General features: G+C 50.8%; 3 protein-coding genes across 3 annotated transcripts; 1 reads left to right on the top strand and 2 right to left on the bottom strand.

The window, feature by feature from the left end:
- Positions 1-1682: 1682 nt before the first annotated feature.
- Positions 1683-2747, top strand: BXZ73DRAFT_81011 (uncharacterized protein; the record flags this gene model as incomplete). Its single annotated transcript, XM_048023404.1, has 4 exons — positions 1683-1688; positions 1909-2229; positions 2318-2337; positions 2540-2747. The coding sequence occupies 4 exons, from the start codon at positions 1683-1685 to the stop codon at positions 2745-2747; spliced, it is 555 nt and encodes a 184-aa protein (XP_047873449.1).
- A 2173-nt stretch (positions 2748-4920) lies between these two features.
- On the bottom strand, positions 4921-5644 carry BXZ73DRAFT_53606 (uncharacterized protein; the record flags this gene model as incomplete). The annotated part of the gene is made up of 2 exons (XM_048021027.1): positions 4921-5352; positions 5402-5644. Coding segments are annotated over 2 exons (675 nt in total), but the record flags the coding sequence as incomplete, so codon positions are not given.
- A 5364-nt stretch (positions 5645-11008) lies between these two features.
- On the bottom strand, positions 11009-11856 carry BXZ73DRAFT_81009 (uncharacterized protein; the record flags this gene model as incomplete). Its single annotated transcript, XM_048023403.1, has 3 exons — positions 11009-11071; positions 11130-11228; positions 11338-11856. The coding sequence occupies 3 exons, from the start codon at positions 11854-11856 to the stop codon at positions 11009-11011; spliced, it is 681 nt and encodes a 226-aa protein (XP_047873447.1).
- Positions 11857-15475: the final 3619 nt, after the last annotated feature.

Below are 15475 nucleotides of genomic sequence, written 5' to 3'. Positions count from 1 at the left end.
GGGTGGCTGGTCCCAGGCTCTAAACATGTTGTTATGGGCTCAAATGACACAAGATGATGAAACAAAGTACACAGACCATGTGTGTAGTGCTACTAGTGCCTACTGACCAAAAATGAAGCAGATCCAACCATGGGAAGGGGATGGATGGCACACAAGCCTTATGGATGTAGCAGTGCCGTGGGCGCCTCTGAAATAGACGCCCATGAGCGCTGTGCCAACCCACACCATCAGTATGTGCACAGAGGGGCCAAAAATGCGAAGTAGGGGATGAATAGGGGGTTTACAGAAAGAGCACACACCTGGGAGCAATCTGCCAGTGTTCTAAGGGTCAGGGGGCATGGGAAGGTAGGCACAGTGACGTCAAAGTACCATGGAGATGAGCAAATACATGAAAGCATACCTACCTAACACCCACAGACACCTAAAGCTTACCAGAGAGTTGAAAAGAATGCTGGATCCATCTCACACAGAACTCGGTCTGTGCTCCAATGACCCGGCCACCCAAAATGGCAATGTTGCAGGCATCCCAGGCTCAAGACCACCGCTCTAAATTGGTGCACCGAGTAGGCATGGTACAGGAGCACAGGGACTGTAGGGGGGCATCCTCCCACTCATAAGCACTGACTTTGGCCAAAAGCCAGGCAACAGAGGTGAAGGGTGGATGAGAGTCCCCCAAGAGAGGAGGAGCAGTGGCAGGAGCGATGAGAGTGCGCTGCTGGCGCTTATGTGACAGTTTTCTCACACACCATATTAGGCAACTGCATCTGGGAACATTGCTTACACTCTCTATTGCTCATTTCATGTCCGTTTCTTATGATTTAAACTATGCCAAGTACGTATTCAAAGTGGCGTTTGAATGGTGCATGTTACATAAGCATATTCCCAGGCACAGCGCTATAACACAGTCAGCACTACCAAGCAGTAGTTCCTACAGTATAGCTGATGTAATACACAAGTCATAACATGACATATACTGTCTTGTAGCCCTTCAAAGAGGTGTTCTAATACACCTACATGTATAGTGATTGGCTCAGAAACAAGCCTATAATCAGCCATATACAGTACATATAGTGCTGCAGCAGTGTTACTCAAACCATTCCGTCGCATTTGCTTCCACAATCACGTGACATAAACTATTAGATCCCTCTCATCAATGTGCATCGAACGCACTCAAGACCATCCAAAACGGACATCATCTGAGCTCATACCAACAGTTATAACATATGGACCATATGTCATTGACCTTGCAGTGCTTCCAACACTGCATTGATATGAGCGCTTTGTTGACATCTAGACTGGCTGCTATGTGGACTAGGTTCACGAATATAACCAACATTATAGGGAATTGATCTGATTTACTAGTAGGCAGGCATAGGTGCAATGAGCAGAGGCAGGGCGATACAGCCACTGGGCGTCTAATAACTTGCGGAAGCCTCACTTTTCTGAAAGCAGCCCTTCAAAATTCGAATCAATTCCAATAAATCTTGAGTATATTCATAGTAGTAGTCCACATAGAGTCTGACTGAAGCCCCAAAGAGCGCCCATCTCAGTCTAGTTGAATAGGTATAGACACTAACAGGCACTACAAAGTCTATTAGAGAGTGAAGCGCTGAGCCCAGGTGGCAGTGCAAACCCAGCGCTAGTGGAACCCTACAGGGGGACCCTAACCCAGAGCTAGGGTGATGGGAGTAAGTAGCAAACCTATGCGTGGGAAGTGGCTGTGCTAGTGAAGAGTAATAGGAGTCTGAAATTTTATTCCCACGGGTCGCACTAAGGGTGTCGCGCGTCGCAGCCAGAGCCCACCCCATAAAGAACGATTCATTCGTACCTCATTAATCGTAATTCCCATTCCGAACCCCTTCCCGAGTCACTCCCCCTGGTTGGAACTGTGAGCTCTTCTACCTACAGCCACCCGGTCAGCTCTACTGGGGTCCAATCGAGAAGACGGAGGCAGACTTCCCTCAGAAGTTTCAGCCGAAGAAGCTTCTGAAGCTGGAGGGGGAGGACTATGTTAGGCTTGCCGCCATTCACACGGTTACGAAAGAGCGACTCAGAAGGCTAGAGTTGTCGGAGATGGAGAATTGGCGCAAGGAGACAGAGAAGGCCAGGGAGAAGGAGACGATGAAGGACTACATGGAGAGAGTGGAAAATCGGGTACACCTGGTGGGCAAGCTTCTTATTGAGCTTCCACTTATCCAGACTAGGTGCAGGATGGAGACGTCTTCAGAGGTTCGTGTTATCTTGCATGAGAAGGATGCTATAGTGCTATTGGACCCTTGGCAGAACGCAAACACTGTATACCAGATCTTCTCTTCAGTGCTTGGAAAGACTTGCAGTGTATGTCGTTAAGGAAAGTCCTCTGACTGGTTCTCTTTTTACGGCAAAGTCAAGCCACAGGTATCAGACGATGGTGTTATATCAGCTGTACTTGTCTCTTCAGTGTAGTGTTACTATAAGGTTTTCTAGCACATACTTGGTCTCTTACACACCATACGCCTATTGTCTCTCATATGTATAAGCTTACATTGCTTAGATTCAGACTAGAGACAGAATACCAAGCTTGCCACACAAATAGCACACTTGGAGGAGGAGATGGGCGCAAAGCAATGGATACAGAGCAGATACAAAAGAAACCAATCCCTAGGGGCCCCAACAGCAAGCGCTCCTCCAAATCCCTTGAGAGCGACCTAGAGCGAACAAGCGAGCTTAACGGCGATATAGACGCCCAGCTGTACGCTCCAGCATAGGTTCCCCAAGGGAACGTGAAAAGGGAGAAAGAGTCAAGTTAGTAAAGTTCAGAAGAGCGCGAAGGCTGCATAACCCCTTCCCACACTCCTGTCGCGACTCAGGAGCGAGGAAGAGGCATAGCAGCCTCCATAGTGCGCAGAATGAATGAGACCAAGCCAAAATGAACTAACCTGCACGACAAAGATAACACAAGATGGTGCAACAAGCCTGGAAGAAGGGTTGTATTAGAGAAATTGAATGAGGGATAGAGCAAAGAGAGACGCAAGGACTGACCTCAGCACAACAATCAAGAACAACTCCCAAACACAGAACACCTGTGAAGTTAGTTATAACAGCCCAAACACAGAACACCTGTGAAGTTAGCTATAACAGGGACCTGAGAGGGGAGAAAAGAATATCAGAGACAGAGCAAGGGAGGGAGCAATGCATAGAGCACATACTAGGACACCAAAACCAAGCAGAACTGGCAGAGACAGAACCCCAGTCAGAGCAGACATCAGGGGGCTAAGACAGGGAGAAAACCAAGTCAGAGAGATGGAGGAAGGGAGGGAGCAATGCAGATGAAGAATAAAGTACTCACCAGCTCAGCAGAACCAAGCAGATCTCACAGACAGGACTCCAGTCAAGCCAGGCCAATCAGGGTCCTAAAATGGGAGTAAGGCATGTCAGAGACATGGAAGATGGGAGGGAGCAATGCAGAGAGAGAATAGATGACTCACCAGCTCAATAGACCGAAGCAGACCTCCCAGACCCAACACATAACCAAGGCAGAACCTAGAAACAGACAAGAGATAAAACAGGGAGAAACGAGAACAAGAACAGCTAGAGGACAAAAGAGGAGTGAGCACAGAATCAAGGAGGTGAGGGAGCACTCACCTGCTAGCCAGAGGCTAGCAAAATCTTGAAGAGAGGGACAGAAAGATCTCACACAGAGCAAGCTCTGTGCTCCAACGACCCGGCCACCCAAAGTGGCAATGTCGCAGGCATCGCTGGCTCAAGACCACCGCTCTAAATCGGTGCACCGAGTAGGCATGGTACAGGAGCACAGGGACTGGGGGGTGGGGGGCAGCCTCTCACTCAACGCTGACTCCGGCCGGAAGCCAGCGAAGAGAGTGGAGAGAGGACAAGAGCCCCCAAGAGAAGAGAGGGATGGCGGCGACGATTTTGTGTGCAGGAGCCACAGGCTTAGTAAGCATTCCCACACAGGCTGTGAGGCCCAGAGGCTGCTCTATGTCACCTCCTCCTCACCCTCGACCTCGCCCTCCCACCGTCCGACCACCTCCACGACTACCTCAACACGCGAATGACGTCCCAATAGACGTCCTCGGCCCCTCGATTCGTATCCTGGCGCCGCGATACAAGACCGCGGCGCCCGTCGTCTGCCGGTGAGCCCCGCTGCCCCGTCCCTCCTGTGCGATGCCCCGTCCCACCTCCCACAGTGCGCCTGCACGCCCCGACCGCATACAAGACGCGGCAGGGCATGTACCTCGTCCCTCCTCGGCCATCGTCCACACCCCGCGCTCAAAACGGGCGGCCGTACGGCCGTCCACCCTGCTCCTCCTCCTCCTGCTCGCCCTCGACTTCCCCATCCAGCCGTCCGACCACCTCCCCGACCACCTCAACGTGCCCAGGGCGTCCCAATGGACGCCCTGGGCTCTGCAATTTGCACCCCGGCGCCCGTCGTCGTCCCGGTGAGTCCGCTGCCCCGTCCCTCCTGCGCGATGCCCCGTCCCACCTCCCATAGTGCGCCTGCACGCCCCAACCGCGTACAAGACGTGGCGGGGCGTGTTCCTCATCCCACCTCGGCCATCGCCCGCGCCCCACGCTCAAAACGGGCGGCCGTACGGCCGTCCGCGCTCCTCCTCCTCCTCGCCCTCGACTTCGCCCTCCTGCCGCCCTCCCGCGTCCCCGACAACCTCAACACGTCTAGGGCGTCCCAATGGACGCCCTGGGCCCTTGGATTCACATCCCGGCGCCGGTCGTCCTCCCAGTAAGCCCCCTGCCCCTTCCCTTCTCCGTGCTGCCCATCCCCTCCCCCCACAGCACGCTCACATGCCCTAACACATACAAGATGTGTTGAAGTAAGTTCCCTATTGATCCTTTCTTTTCCCAAGTCTGGATACCTCCAAATGTTTTAGTTACTCTGTATATAGGATACATTTCAAATAAAACTCATTCTTTCCCCTTGCCTTTGCCCTTGCCCTTGAGTCTGGTGGCTAGTCTCCCCTCAGCCCTCCAAACAGGCTGCAACTTCAACTTCTCCTCATTCTCCCGCTCACACTCTGACCACCCACACTCACACAACTCCCAAGGATCCAGTACAGTATTCCCATGCTTATCCTGGGTCTTCAGCTCATGGTGCTTGGGGTATTTGGCAAAAAACCCCTCTGGCTTGTTCTCCAGCCTAGTCACTGTGATGGCATGAGAGAAGAAAACCAAGGCAACTCGGCCCCCAGAGAACCACTCAGGGCACTGGACATTGGGACCATTCTCAGGGCTGAGATCTTGGCCTAGAGCATGCCTAGCAATTTTCCAGTCCCGAACCTTGTGGGCAAATTTGCAGTCCCAGCCAAGGATAATGTCTCCAGCACGGTACCTGCCCAACTCAGATTAGTGTTTGCTAATCTCAAGAGAAATGCACAAACTGAAACACTGCCCCAAGGGCAGAGAACTCCATCTCGCCATTATGGAAGAAACCAAGGGGAATAGTGAGAGTAGGCCCAATGTCACCATGGTCGAAGTGGAGGTCGAGAGGGAGTTTCCAAACAAGGGCACGTCCAAGCCAAGGTCCAGGGTCATGAGGGATCCAGTTCCCTGCATCAAACACCTTCTGGTAGCGTTGATAGAGATCAGGATAGAAGACCTTAAACAGAGCACCAAAGTACGCGGCAAAGGGAGCAGAGAGGGTCTAGAACTTCTTTGTCACCTCAAGTCTATCAGACTTGGGGTTTTTGGGTGTCTTGAGATCATTCTTGACTCCAATATCACTGCTCGGAGTCATTGTCTGCACAGTGTTAGCTCTAACTAAAGTACCACAGAGGCACACTCACAAAGTGAGAATCCCCTTGCTGGGTCCAGCAATGAATGAGATGGCCCACTCCGGATCTCTCATTGCTCTTCTTCTCCCGTTTGCCTCGTTGGTATCGAAAAAGGTGAGTGTTGATGTCTTCTCGATCCCCCTCGTGACGACGATCCTTTTCAGGAAGGACAGGCTGAACATGGGAGGTGTAAAACTGACAGACTGCCAGCAACCTCATCTGCTCATCAAACTAGAACAAAATCAGACAAGCAGAAGACATAGACAAGAGCAGCTCACAGTGAGAGCATCGTTCTGGATAGAGACACCCTTATTTCTCAGAATATCGACATCCCTCTTCGTGCGCCCTTCATAGAGTGATTCAATAGGGCAAGGAGTATCCCCAGGTGTGTCCTGCCCAGATAGATGAGAAACATATAGGGTAGCACATTGAAAACTCACAGTCTCAGGGCGCCTACCAAGATAGTAGAGCACCCGCTGCCCCTCCGAGTCTTCAATGATGGTGGTGCAGTCAACAGACTTCTTTGGCTTGATCTTCTCCCACTCTGCATCCATGTCAGCCAACTTCTCCTTCTTGGTGGTAGAGCTAGGATAGAGCCTCATTGGCTTTGGAAGCTAGAAGACAGGAGCGTTGGCCAAGACTTCGTGGGCTTTAGCTCGACCTCGGGCTGCCCACTCCAAGACCTCCACTTCATCATAGACGATGTGGGCAGGGTCTATGACAGAAGATGGGAGTTCATTGACCTGGTGCTGGGGCAGGAATTTCTTGAAGGGCTTGAGATGCAAGAAACACACCCAAAAAGTAGTACTCACTGGTCTGGCAGGCTTAGCAGGCCTAGCAGGCTTAACAGGCTCAGCAGGCTCAGCAGGCTTAGCAGGAGGCTGAGCAGGGCCAGGAGTCTATAGCTGTTTAGGGGGAATGTGCTGAAAAGAAGCCAAGTACTCACATAGTCTTTATCATCATCCTCATCCTCATCCTCATCATCCCCATCTACCCAATCCTCCACTCTAACCCTCTTGGAAGCCTGGGGAGGAGCAGAAGTCTGCAGCTAGTGAGTGAGTGCATGGAGAGAGAGAGAGTGCAAGATACTCACAAAGACACCTCCTATGTTCTCCTGCTGATCCAGATCCAAGTAGTCCAAGGAGGGCCTAGAGTGCTTAGGAGCCATAATGAGGGCAGATTGGTGTGCAGAGAAGAGCTAGGAGGAGATGTAGAGGCTGGATGGTGGTGGTAGGACAGAGAGATGGGCAGAGATAAGGTCCTGCAGCTCTACGCCCGTTTAAGCGCCCATAAGCGCCCATAAGAGCGCACTTCTCTAGCTGGCTTGCAGGACAGGAAGAAGACCACGAAATCAGACGATATTTGGCATGTGAGTACATCCAGACAATAGAAGTCGAACATGTTTTGTTTCATATCAAACGACCCAAAACTGACAGAGATAGAGCATGTACAACATGTCACTCAGTCAACTTGGCCCAGATTTCGAGAATTTTAACAGGGCAACAAAACTACACGCAAATGAGCAAGTATATACTCCCAGGCCGTCTAAATCCAATGCACTTTAATCGGATGAGAAATGACTGAGATACAGCGTACATAACATCTCATTCGGTCAACTCGGCCAGAAATCGAAACAGTCATACTGGCATATTAGACAGCGCACTTGGGTGCGATAGGTGCGCATTGAAGCACACATTATAATGCAGCAAAGTTGGAGAGATGCGTTCAAGAACTGCCTGAGATATAGCAACTGCAATGAACGCACGGGCCAAGTCGGTGGGAAATCGAAACAAGTGTACCAGAACATTAGACAGTGCACTTGGGTGTTTTAGATGCGTATTGAAACACACATTAGGACGCACCAAGTTTTGTGAGATGCGTCCAAGAACTGCTTGAGATATAGCAACTTCAATATACGTATGGGCAGAGTCGGTCAGATTTCCAGCATGGGAACAACTTGAAGGAACACAGTGAGATTTGGCATCTGGGTGTACATGGAATACCCCATTATAATAGATGAGTATAACACATTCACAATCACCTAAAACGCGCACTGTCTGAGCTCATACCATCAGTTACAACATATGGGATGTATGTTGTATACCCTTCTGCACCCCACCCACTATGTATAAATGAGCACCTCTTTCATAATCGTACCAACCACTATGAGGACTAGGTTCACAAATATAATCAGCATTTTAGAGAATTGATCTGATTTACTAGTAGGCAGATGTGGGTGTGGTAGGCAGGGGCAGGGCACTACAGCCACTGGGCGTCAAATAACTTGCGGAAGCCTCACTTTTCTGAAATCAGCCCTTCAAAAATCGAATCAATGTCTATAAATCTTGATTATATTGACAGTAGTAGTCCACATAGAGTCTGACTGAAGCCCACAAAGAGCGCCCATCTCAGTCTAGTTGAATAGGTATAGACACTAATAGGCACTGCAAAGTCTATTAGAGAGTGAAGCGCTGAGCCCAGGTGGCAGTGCAAACCCAGCGCTAGTGAAACCCTATGGGGGGACCCTAACCCAGAGCTAGGGTGATGGGAGTAAGTAGCAAACCTATGCGTGGGAAGTGGCTGTGCTAGTCAAGAGTAATCGGAGTCTGGAATATATTCCCACGGCGTTGAGTTAAGGGTGTCGCGCGTCGCAGCCAGAGCCCACCCCATAAAGAACGATTCATTCGTACCTCATTAATCGTAATAGTCAAGATTTTATGTGCTGTATTTGATTTTATAGATGCAGAATACACACTATCATTCTACATTGCTAGACCACCTGAAGGGGGAACTAGAGAAGACAAAGAGGTCTCAGTCATATAAGCCTTCTGCATAGCTTTCTGATGCATATACAATCACCCCAAACAGATAAGAACTGAGGTCACAGGAGTGATCTAAAGTTGGTAGGAATCAGTGATTATATCTACACTGTCCCTTATCTAATGTGTTTAAAGCCAAGCTGTAAGCACATTAGTAACATACTCTATAGTAGCTGCTTTCATGAATATAATCAGGGTTTTAGGCAATTGATTGGATTTTACAAAGCCTGAATACCCATTGTTACAACCAGGCCTGCATAGCTAGGTGCTGTACCAGCTGAGCTGAGCTGAGTTTGAAAAGAGCGTTCAAAATAGGCACCTAGCTGCACTTTCAGCCACTGTAGCAGCTGTGGCAGGGGCAGGAGAGAGTAAATAGTGCCAAACAGTGTCCATATATGGTGGAGAGGCATGGGAGAGGCAGCTGACAAAGATTGGGCAGCACAGCCCCACCAAAAGAGGATGGATTGCAGCTGGGGCTTGTGGATGACAATTTTAGGTGGCTGGGTGTGGCTTGCAGTAGCTGGCAGTGGTGGCTGTGGCTGAGAGCGAAAATAGGCGCACAGTAGCGCCCAGATGGGCTGGGTAGCTGGTCCCAGGCCATAAATCTGCTATTATGGGCTCAAATGACACAAGATGATGAAACAAAGTACATAGATTGTGTGTGTAGTGCTACTAGTGCCTACCTACCAAAAATGAAGCAGATCCAACCATGGGAAGGGGATGGATGGCACGTAGGCCTTATGGACGTAGCAGTGCCGTGGGCGCCTCTGAAATAGACGCCCATGAGCGCTGTGCCAACCCACATCATCAGTAGGTGCACAGGGGAATGAAAAATGCGAAGTGGGGGATGAATGGGGGGTCTACAGAAAGAGCACACACCTGGGAGCAATCTGGCAGTGTTCTGAGAGTGATGAGGCATGGGAAGGGAGGCACAGTGACGTCAAAGTACCATGGAGATGAGCAAATACATGAAAGCATACCTACCTAACACCCACAGACACCTAAAGCTTACCAGAGAGTTGAAAAGAATGCTGGATCCATCTCACACAGAACTCGGTCTGTGCTCCAATGACCCGGCCACCCGAAATGGCAATGTCGCAGGCATCCCAGGCTCAAGACCACCGCTCTAAATTGGTGCACCGAGTAGGCATGGTACAGGAGCACAGGGACTGTAGGGGGGCATCCTCCCACTCATAAGCACTGACTTTGGCCAAAAGCCAGGCTACAGAGGTGAAGGGTGGATGAGAGTCCCCCAAGAGAGGAGGAGGAATGGCAGCAGTGATGAGAGTGCGCTGCTGTGGCTTATGTAACAGTTTTCTCACACACCTTATTAGGCAACTGCATATAGGAACATTGCACACCCTCCCTATCATTCGTTTCTTGTCTGTTTCTTATGACTCAAGCTGTTCCAAGTACGTCTCATAAGTGGCTTTTGAATGGTGTATGTTACATAAGCATATTCTCAGGCACAGCACTATAACCCAGTCAGCACTACCAAGTAGTAGTTGCTACAGTATAGCAGCTGCAATGCACAATATATAACATGACATATACCTTTGTGTAGCCCTTTAAAGAGGTGTTCTAATGCACCTACATATATAGTGATTGGTTTAGAAACCAGCTTATAAGTAGCCATACACCGTCCATACAGTGTTCTACTAGTGTTACTCACCCTATTGCACAGCATCTGCTTCCCGTATCACATGATATACACCGTTAGGTTAAGCTTGTCAATACGTATCCAAAAACTCCACAAACATCCCAAACGGACAACATCTGAGCTTATACCAGCAGTTACAACATATGAGCCATATGTCGTAGACCCCATTACACCCCACCCACTATGTATAAATAAGTGCCTCTTTCATAATCGTACCAACCACTATGAGGACTAGGTTCACAGATATAATCAGCATTTTAGAGAATTGATCTGATTTACTAGTAGGCAGATGTGGGTGTAGTAGGCAGGGGCAGGGCGCTACAGCCACTGGGCGTCTAATAACTTGTGGAAGCCTCACTTTTCTGAAAGCAGCCCTTCAAAATTCGAATGAATTCCGATAAATCCTTAGTGTATTGCTAGTAGTAGTCCACACAGACTCTGACTGAAGCCTCCAAAGAGCGCCCATCTCAGTCTAGTTGAATAGGTATAGACACTAATAGGCACTACAAAGTGTATCAGGGAGTGAAGCGCTGGTCCCAGGTGGCAGTGCAAACCCAGCGCTAGTGGAACCCTACAGGGGGACCCTAACCCAGAGCTAGGGTGATGGGAGTAAGTAGCAAACCTATGTGTGGGAAGTGGCTGTGCTATTGAAAAGTAACAAAAATCCCAGAGACTAGCATTTTCCGTGTGTCGCGCGTCGCAGTCTGAGCCCACCCCATAAAGAATGATTCATTTGTACCTCATTAATCGTAATAGCTCACTATGGGCTTTATCATGTAGTGCTTGACGAGTACACGGAAGAGATACTGAAAAACCAGATGTTCGGTGATGAGCTTTGGGTGACTATTAGAGCTGAAAACATACCTTCTGCTGATTGGATGGTAACCAGGCTGCTTCCAGGATGGGCTTGAGCTCGTCCACTGCTACCTTTGTTTCATCGACAGCAGTCTTAGTCCCGGAGACCTGCATGCTCAGTTGTAGCGACATGGCAAACATCACTGTCAGCTTGTTGTCCGTATTGAGCTGCAAGGTGGGCTGAGCGTTGATTCTTCGCATCATGGACACCACATACCTTGTGGAACTTCCCAATGTGCTGGGGGTCATACAAGATGTGCATGTTGTGAAACAGCATCTCCAGACCATGTGCGGTGAGTGTGGAGCAATTTGAGGGTGACTGCAGGACCACGTGTGTGAGAGCGCTGTACGAGTGTAAGTTGATCGGTGTGTTCACGTTGGAGTGCGCGTGGGTGGGGGTGTTGTGCATTCCTGCCAGGTTGATGCTTGTGCTGAACTGCGCAGATTGGAACGAGGGGCAACAGCAGTCGGTCGCAGTTGGTTCGGACAATGTGGGTTGAATGTTCTCTTCTCCAGGTGCTTGAGAATACATATCATGGGAGCCATAATTGACATTATGGCTGACCGGGCCCAGTGGAGCGGTCAACAATCCAGAGGTAGATGTCTGTGTAGCGAGTGAGGTGTTGTGATGTTCGTAAGGGTGATTATGGAAATTGTATTGGTGTTCTTTGGAGGAGCGAGTGGGGCCAAGGCCATTGAAGGCAGGGAGGTAACAGGGTGAGCCAGAGGGCAACATGGAGTCGTAATTTTGGGAGAGAGGCAGTGGTAGGGGAGAAAATGAAGGAAAAATACGGACTGCGAACAAATATGGCCAAACAAGAACATGACCATTTGTGTCTGCATCCGCACAGCACCAGGAGCGCCAGGCCTGCAAGTGCGGGAAAGGACCTCTTCAGGTGCTGTTAGAAACCCTTGCTGACAAGCTCATAGATTGCATTGGGAAGGCATGCTGCTTGAGCTTCTGCAGCAGTATGTTGTCATAGTCAGTGTGAAGGGGAGGCTTGGCAAATGCCGGCGCACCGTTGAGCATGTGGTACGAAGTGCTGCACAGGCACCTGAAATCGGGATGAGCGAGTGCAGCCCCTGCAGAATCCCAGATGAACGAGATGCAGCCCAATCTTGTGCAGGAAGGTGGCGCCACACGTCGGCGTGAAGTGGAGGCTTGGTGAGCGCATGCGGTGTGTCATCGGACACAGTGGTAACGAAGTCCTGCCTAGGCGCCTAACAGACTTGGTGCTTGCGAGTTCAGCCACATTGATGAGGGCTGGAATGTCTTCGTGAGGCTGATGTGGTTGAAGAAGATGTGCTGCATGGCAGGGAACACCATGGTGTGGCAGACCTGGTGGATGAAAGAGCGCCATGGCCCAGCGGATGTGAAGCACAGTGTCAAGTGCAGGAAGGACCACAGTGCAGGCAGGGTTGCAGGTGATACTCTGCCTAAGCTTGACGCAGACAAAATAGTAGCGGGGTGTAGGGGCAACAGCGAGGAGGTGCGTGAGAAAGTTGATAGCGCTGCCAGTGCGCATGGCTTCGTTGACGAAGGTGCAGGCAACGTTGAGCCCACCATCTTTACAGTGGAGGTGGGGTGTTGGCAGGGGCATAAGCAGGCTCCGTGGGCGTGGTAGCAGCCCAAATCCTATCGCTGCATGCAAGCATGCATGATGGGGCCGGATGGGGCCGGATGGGCATCATCGTGACATTGAGGTTGTGCGTCGAGAGAAACTTCATGCTTGACTTGCGCTCTAGCAGTGGTTTGGACGAGCCCAGTTCTGCATAGCAACAGGGTGTGGGGGGCGGTCTATTAGAGCACGAACTCTGATTAACAGACGAACAACACACTGTGTGGGTTAACCAAGGTCACACCCCGCACAGTCGAGAGCAACGTCGTGGGGCAGGAGAGGGGTAGGGCGAGCTTCTAGATACCATGGTGAGTGTGGCTCGACATTTTTGGGGATCAGGGCCTGCGAGTGGCTTGGAGCACCACAAGCCTTCCGCGATGGCAAAGCTGTAAGGCAGCGCACAGGACCAGCGATGGGAGGCTTGCACCTATCTGCAACAGTGCTGGTGAGCGTGTGCACCTTGAATGGTTGTTCTCTAGTATCTGTTGGGGCAGAAACTGGTCAGATGTGGCGTGGCCAAGTGGGACAAAGTACACAAACACATACAAGGGAGGGGAGACATCATGGAGTTGATAGATGACATGGTGAGAGGGATGGTGAGAGAGCTAGAGGCCACGTCACGGTAGAGCAGCGGCAGTCCTCCCACAGACCACATCTGGTCATCTTGGCTCATCATCCTGGGAAACGTCTCACCTCAGAGGTCTCCCATGCGCATCCTGCAGGAGGGAGTGACTGTTCTAACTCCTGCCTACCAGAATGCTTGTCTCCTCCGACCCCATCCCATGGATGGTGAGTTTGTTGTTGGACTTGATTGGGTCCGATGTTCATTCCCAGTGTCCAGCTTTGGTTACCTGACCACCTGTTGAGCCCCAACCCGGTGGTGGGTGATGTGAATCTCCAGGAGCTGGCCACAGGCCCAGTGATGCCCAAGCCTGGGTTGCAGGGTGAGTGTAGTGGTGTGGTTAAGGGATTGAGGTTCCTGCTGACAGAGACAAACTACTAGATCCCCGATTTATCCAGCCTGATACGGCCCCATATACAATGTTGTCTGTCTCCATGGATGAAGATTGGTGTGTCGGAATAGGATGCAAGAGGGTCTCTGGATGGGAGTATCCTGTGTAGGTCAGTTGTCTTCTGAGGTCATTTGAGCGGATGGCTGAGGGTATGGTCAGCATGAGTGGAGGTGGCGGCCAGGTGACAAACTCCTGTGTGGTACACTGTGCAGCAGTCTCCTGCACGGTGTGTGGTGCAGCAGATCATCGTGTGGTGAAGTTTGGCATGGCAGAGTCCTACATGGCTTGCAGTGCGGTGTGGGGGCTGCTGCTCGTCTACTACCGAATTTCGCGTTTTATCATCAAGGTGGCCGCAATCGAGGCAATGATAAGGAGCCATGCACGTATGTGGTCAGTGGACCTTTGCGAAGAAGTTCGGTGACATTTTGGTGGGTGACGCAGGTGAACTTCAGTGAGCGATTTGCCGATCGGGTCTGTGTGTAGGCCTATCAGTTGTGTGGCCTCAGTTTGGGGTGTTTGCGGATGTTGTCGGCGTGGCGTTCTGCGCTCTCATAGTCAGTCCCTGTTGTAGTTAGGAAAGCAAGCAATCCTCCTGGAGTCCACTCCCAGACACCAAGCCCCCATTTGCCCGCACAGTCCTCTTCTTCGCCAAATCCCGTTTCTTCTGCGTCTCTTCCTCTATGACCTACCAAAGTTCGCTGCGACAAGTTCAGCCAGCTCAGTGACTGTTATATCTGAGGGCTTATTCCAGCTGGAATACGACCTAGGCGCCTTGTGGTTATGGTGGCGATGCTCAGAGTGCTTGTGTGCTATCGAGCGAGTGTGCGAGCGACAAAAAGTAAGATTGCGCATAGTCAGGTAGACGTAGTAGTACAGAGGAGATTCAAGTCTGGGGAGGGAGCGCTCTGGGGTGTTGCCCTTATATACTGGGAAGAGAGTGGGGAGTCATATTATCTACGAGTCACTATCAGTCCATATGACGCAGTCCCAGTCGCAGTGAGGCATCGTGACTAGGTAATACAGGGGAGTCATGATGAGGACCGAGTGAGTAGTGGTGAGTATGCATGATTCAGAGAACGAGTGGTACATATTTAGTGGTCGTCATATCTAGGGAGTGGGGTTATCTAGGGAAATTAAATGGGGTGACCGAATTTCACTACTTCGCTACTTCACCGACATCGCCCTCAATTCTGTCGCCCCAAGTGTGGTGTCGCAGGTTCTCTATTTTTCATCCCTCTTCACCTCTTCTTCTACCTAGGGTTTTTCTTCGTGTTGGTGTGAGCGAAGCCCCACAGCAGCAGACTGTTGCACAGTGCGCCGTGGAGCGGACTGCTGTGCACCAGTATGTGGTGCAGCAGACTCCCACGGTGCCGTAGTGTGCGGCGCAGTGGGGCTCTGTAGTGTGGCTATCATCTGAGAGCCACTTGGGGTCATTGGTGTGCCAGATCCCTCCAAGGTTGTATTTGAACTTGACCACTGAGTAGCCTTTCGTTTTCGCTTCTTGGGGGCCGGTTTGGTGACTGGATTTGACACTGTAGTTGGCAGAATGTCCGTCTCACAGAGCGAGTCGACTATTCTCTGTTCAGTTAACAGCAAAACGGCCTCGAATACCAAGCAGCAAGTCTGTGCTCCTCAACTGCGCAAGATTGAGGACAACATCATCCAGGTCTCCATGGTGAGTGACGCGGGAGCAGACCGCGAACGCCAATCGGAGGAGAGGGAG

The sequence above is a fragment of the Epithele typhae genome, assembly GCF_022376455.1.
Source record: "Epithele typhae strain CBS 203.58 chromosome Unknown BXZ73scaffold_70, whole genome shotgun sequence".
Classification (NCBI taxonomy): domain Eukaryota; kingdom Fungi; phylum Basidiomycota; class Agaricomycetes; order Polyporales; family Epitheliaceae; genus Epithele; species Epithele typhae.
The sequence above is the reverse complement of the archived record's forward strand: the minus strand, read 5'-3'. Positions and strand labels throughout refer to the sequence as shown.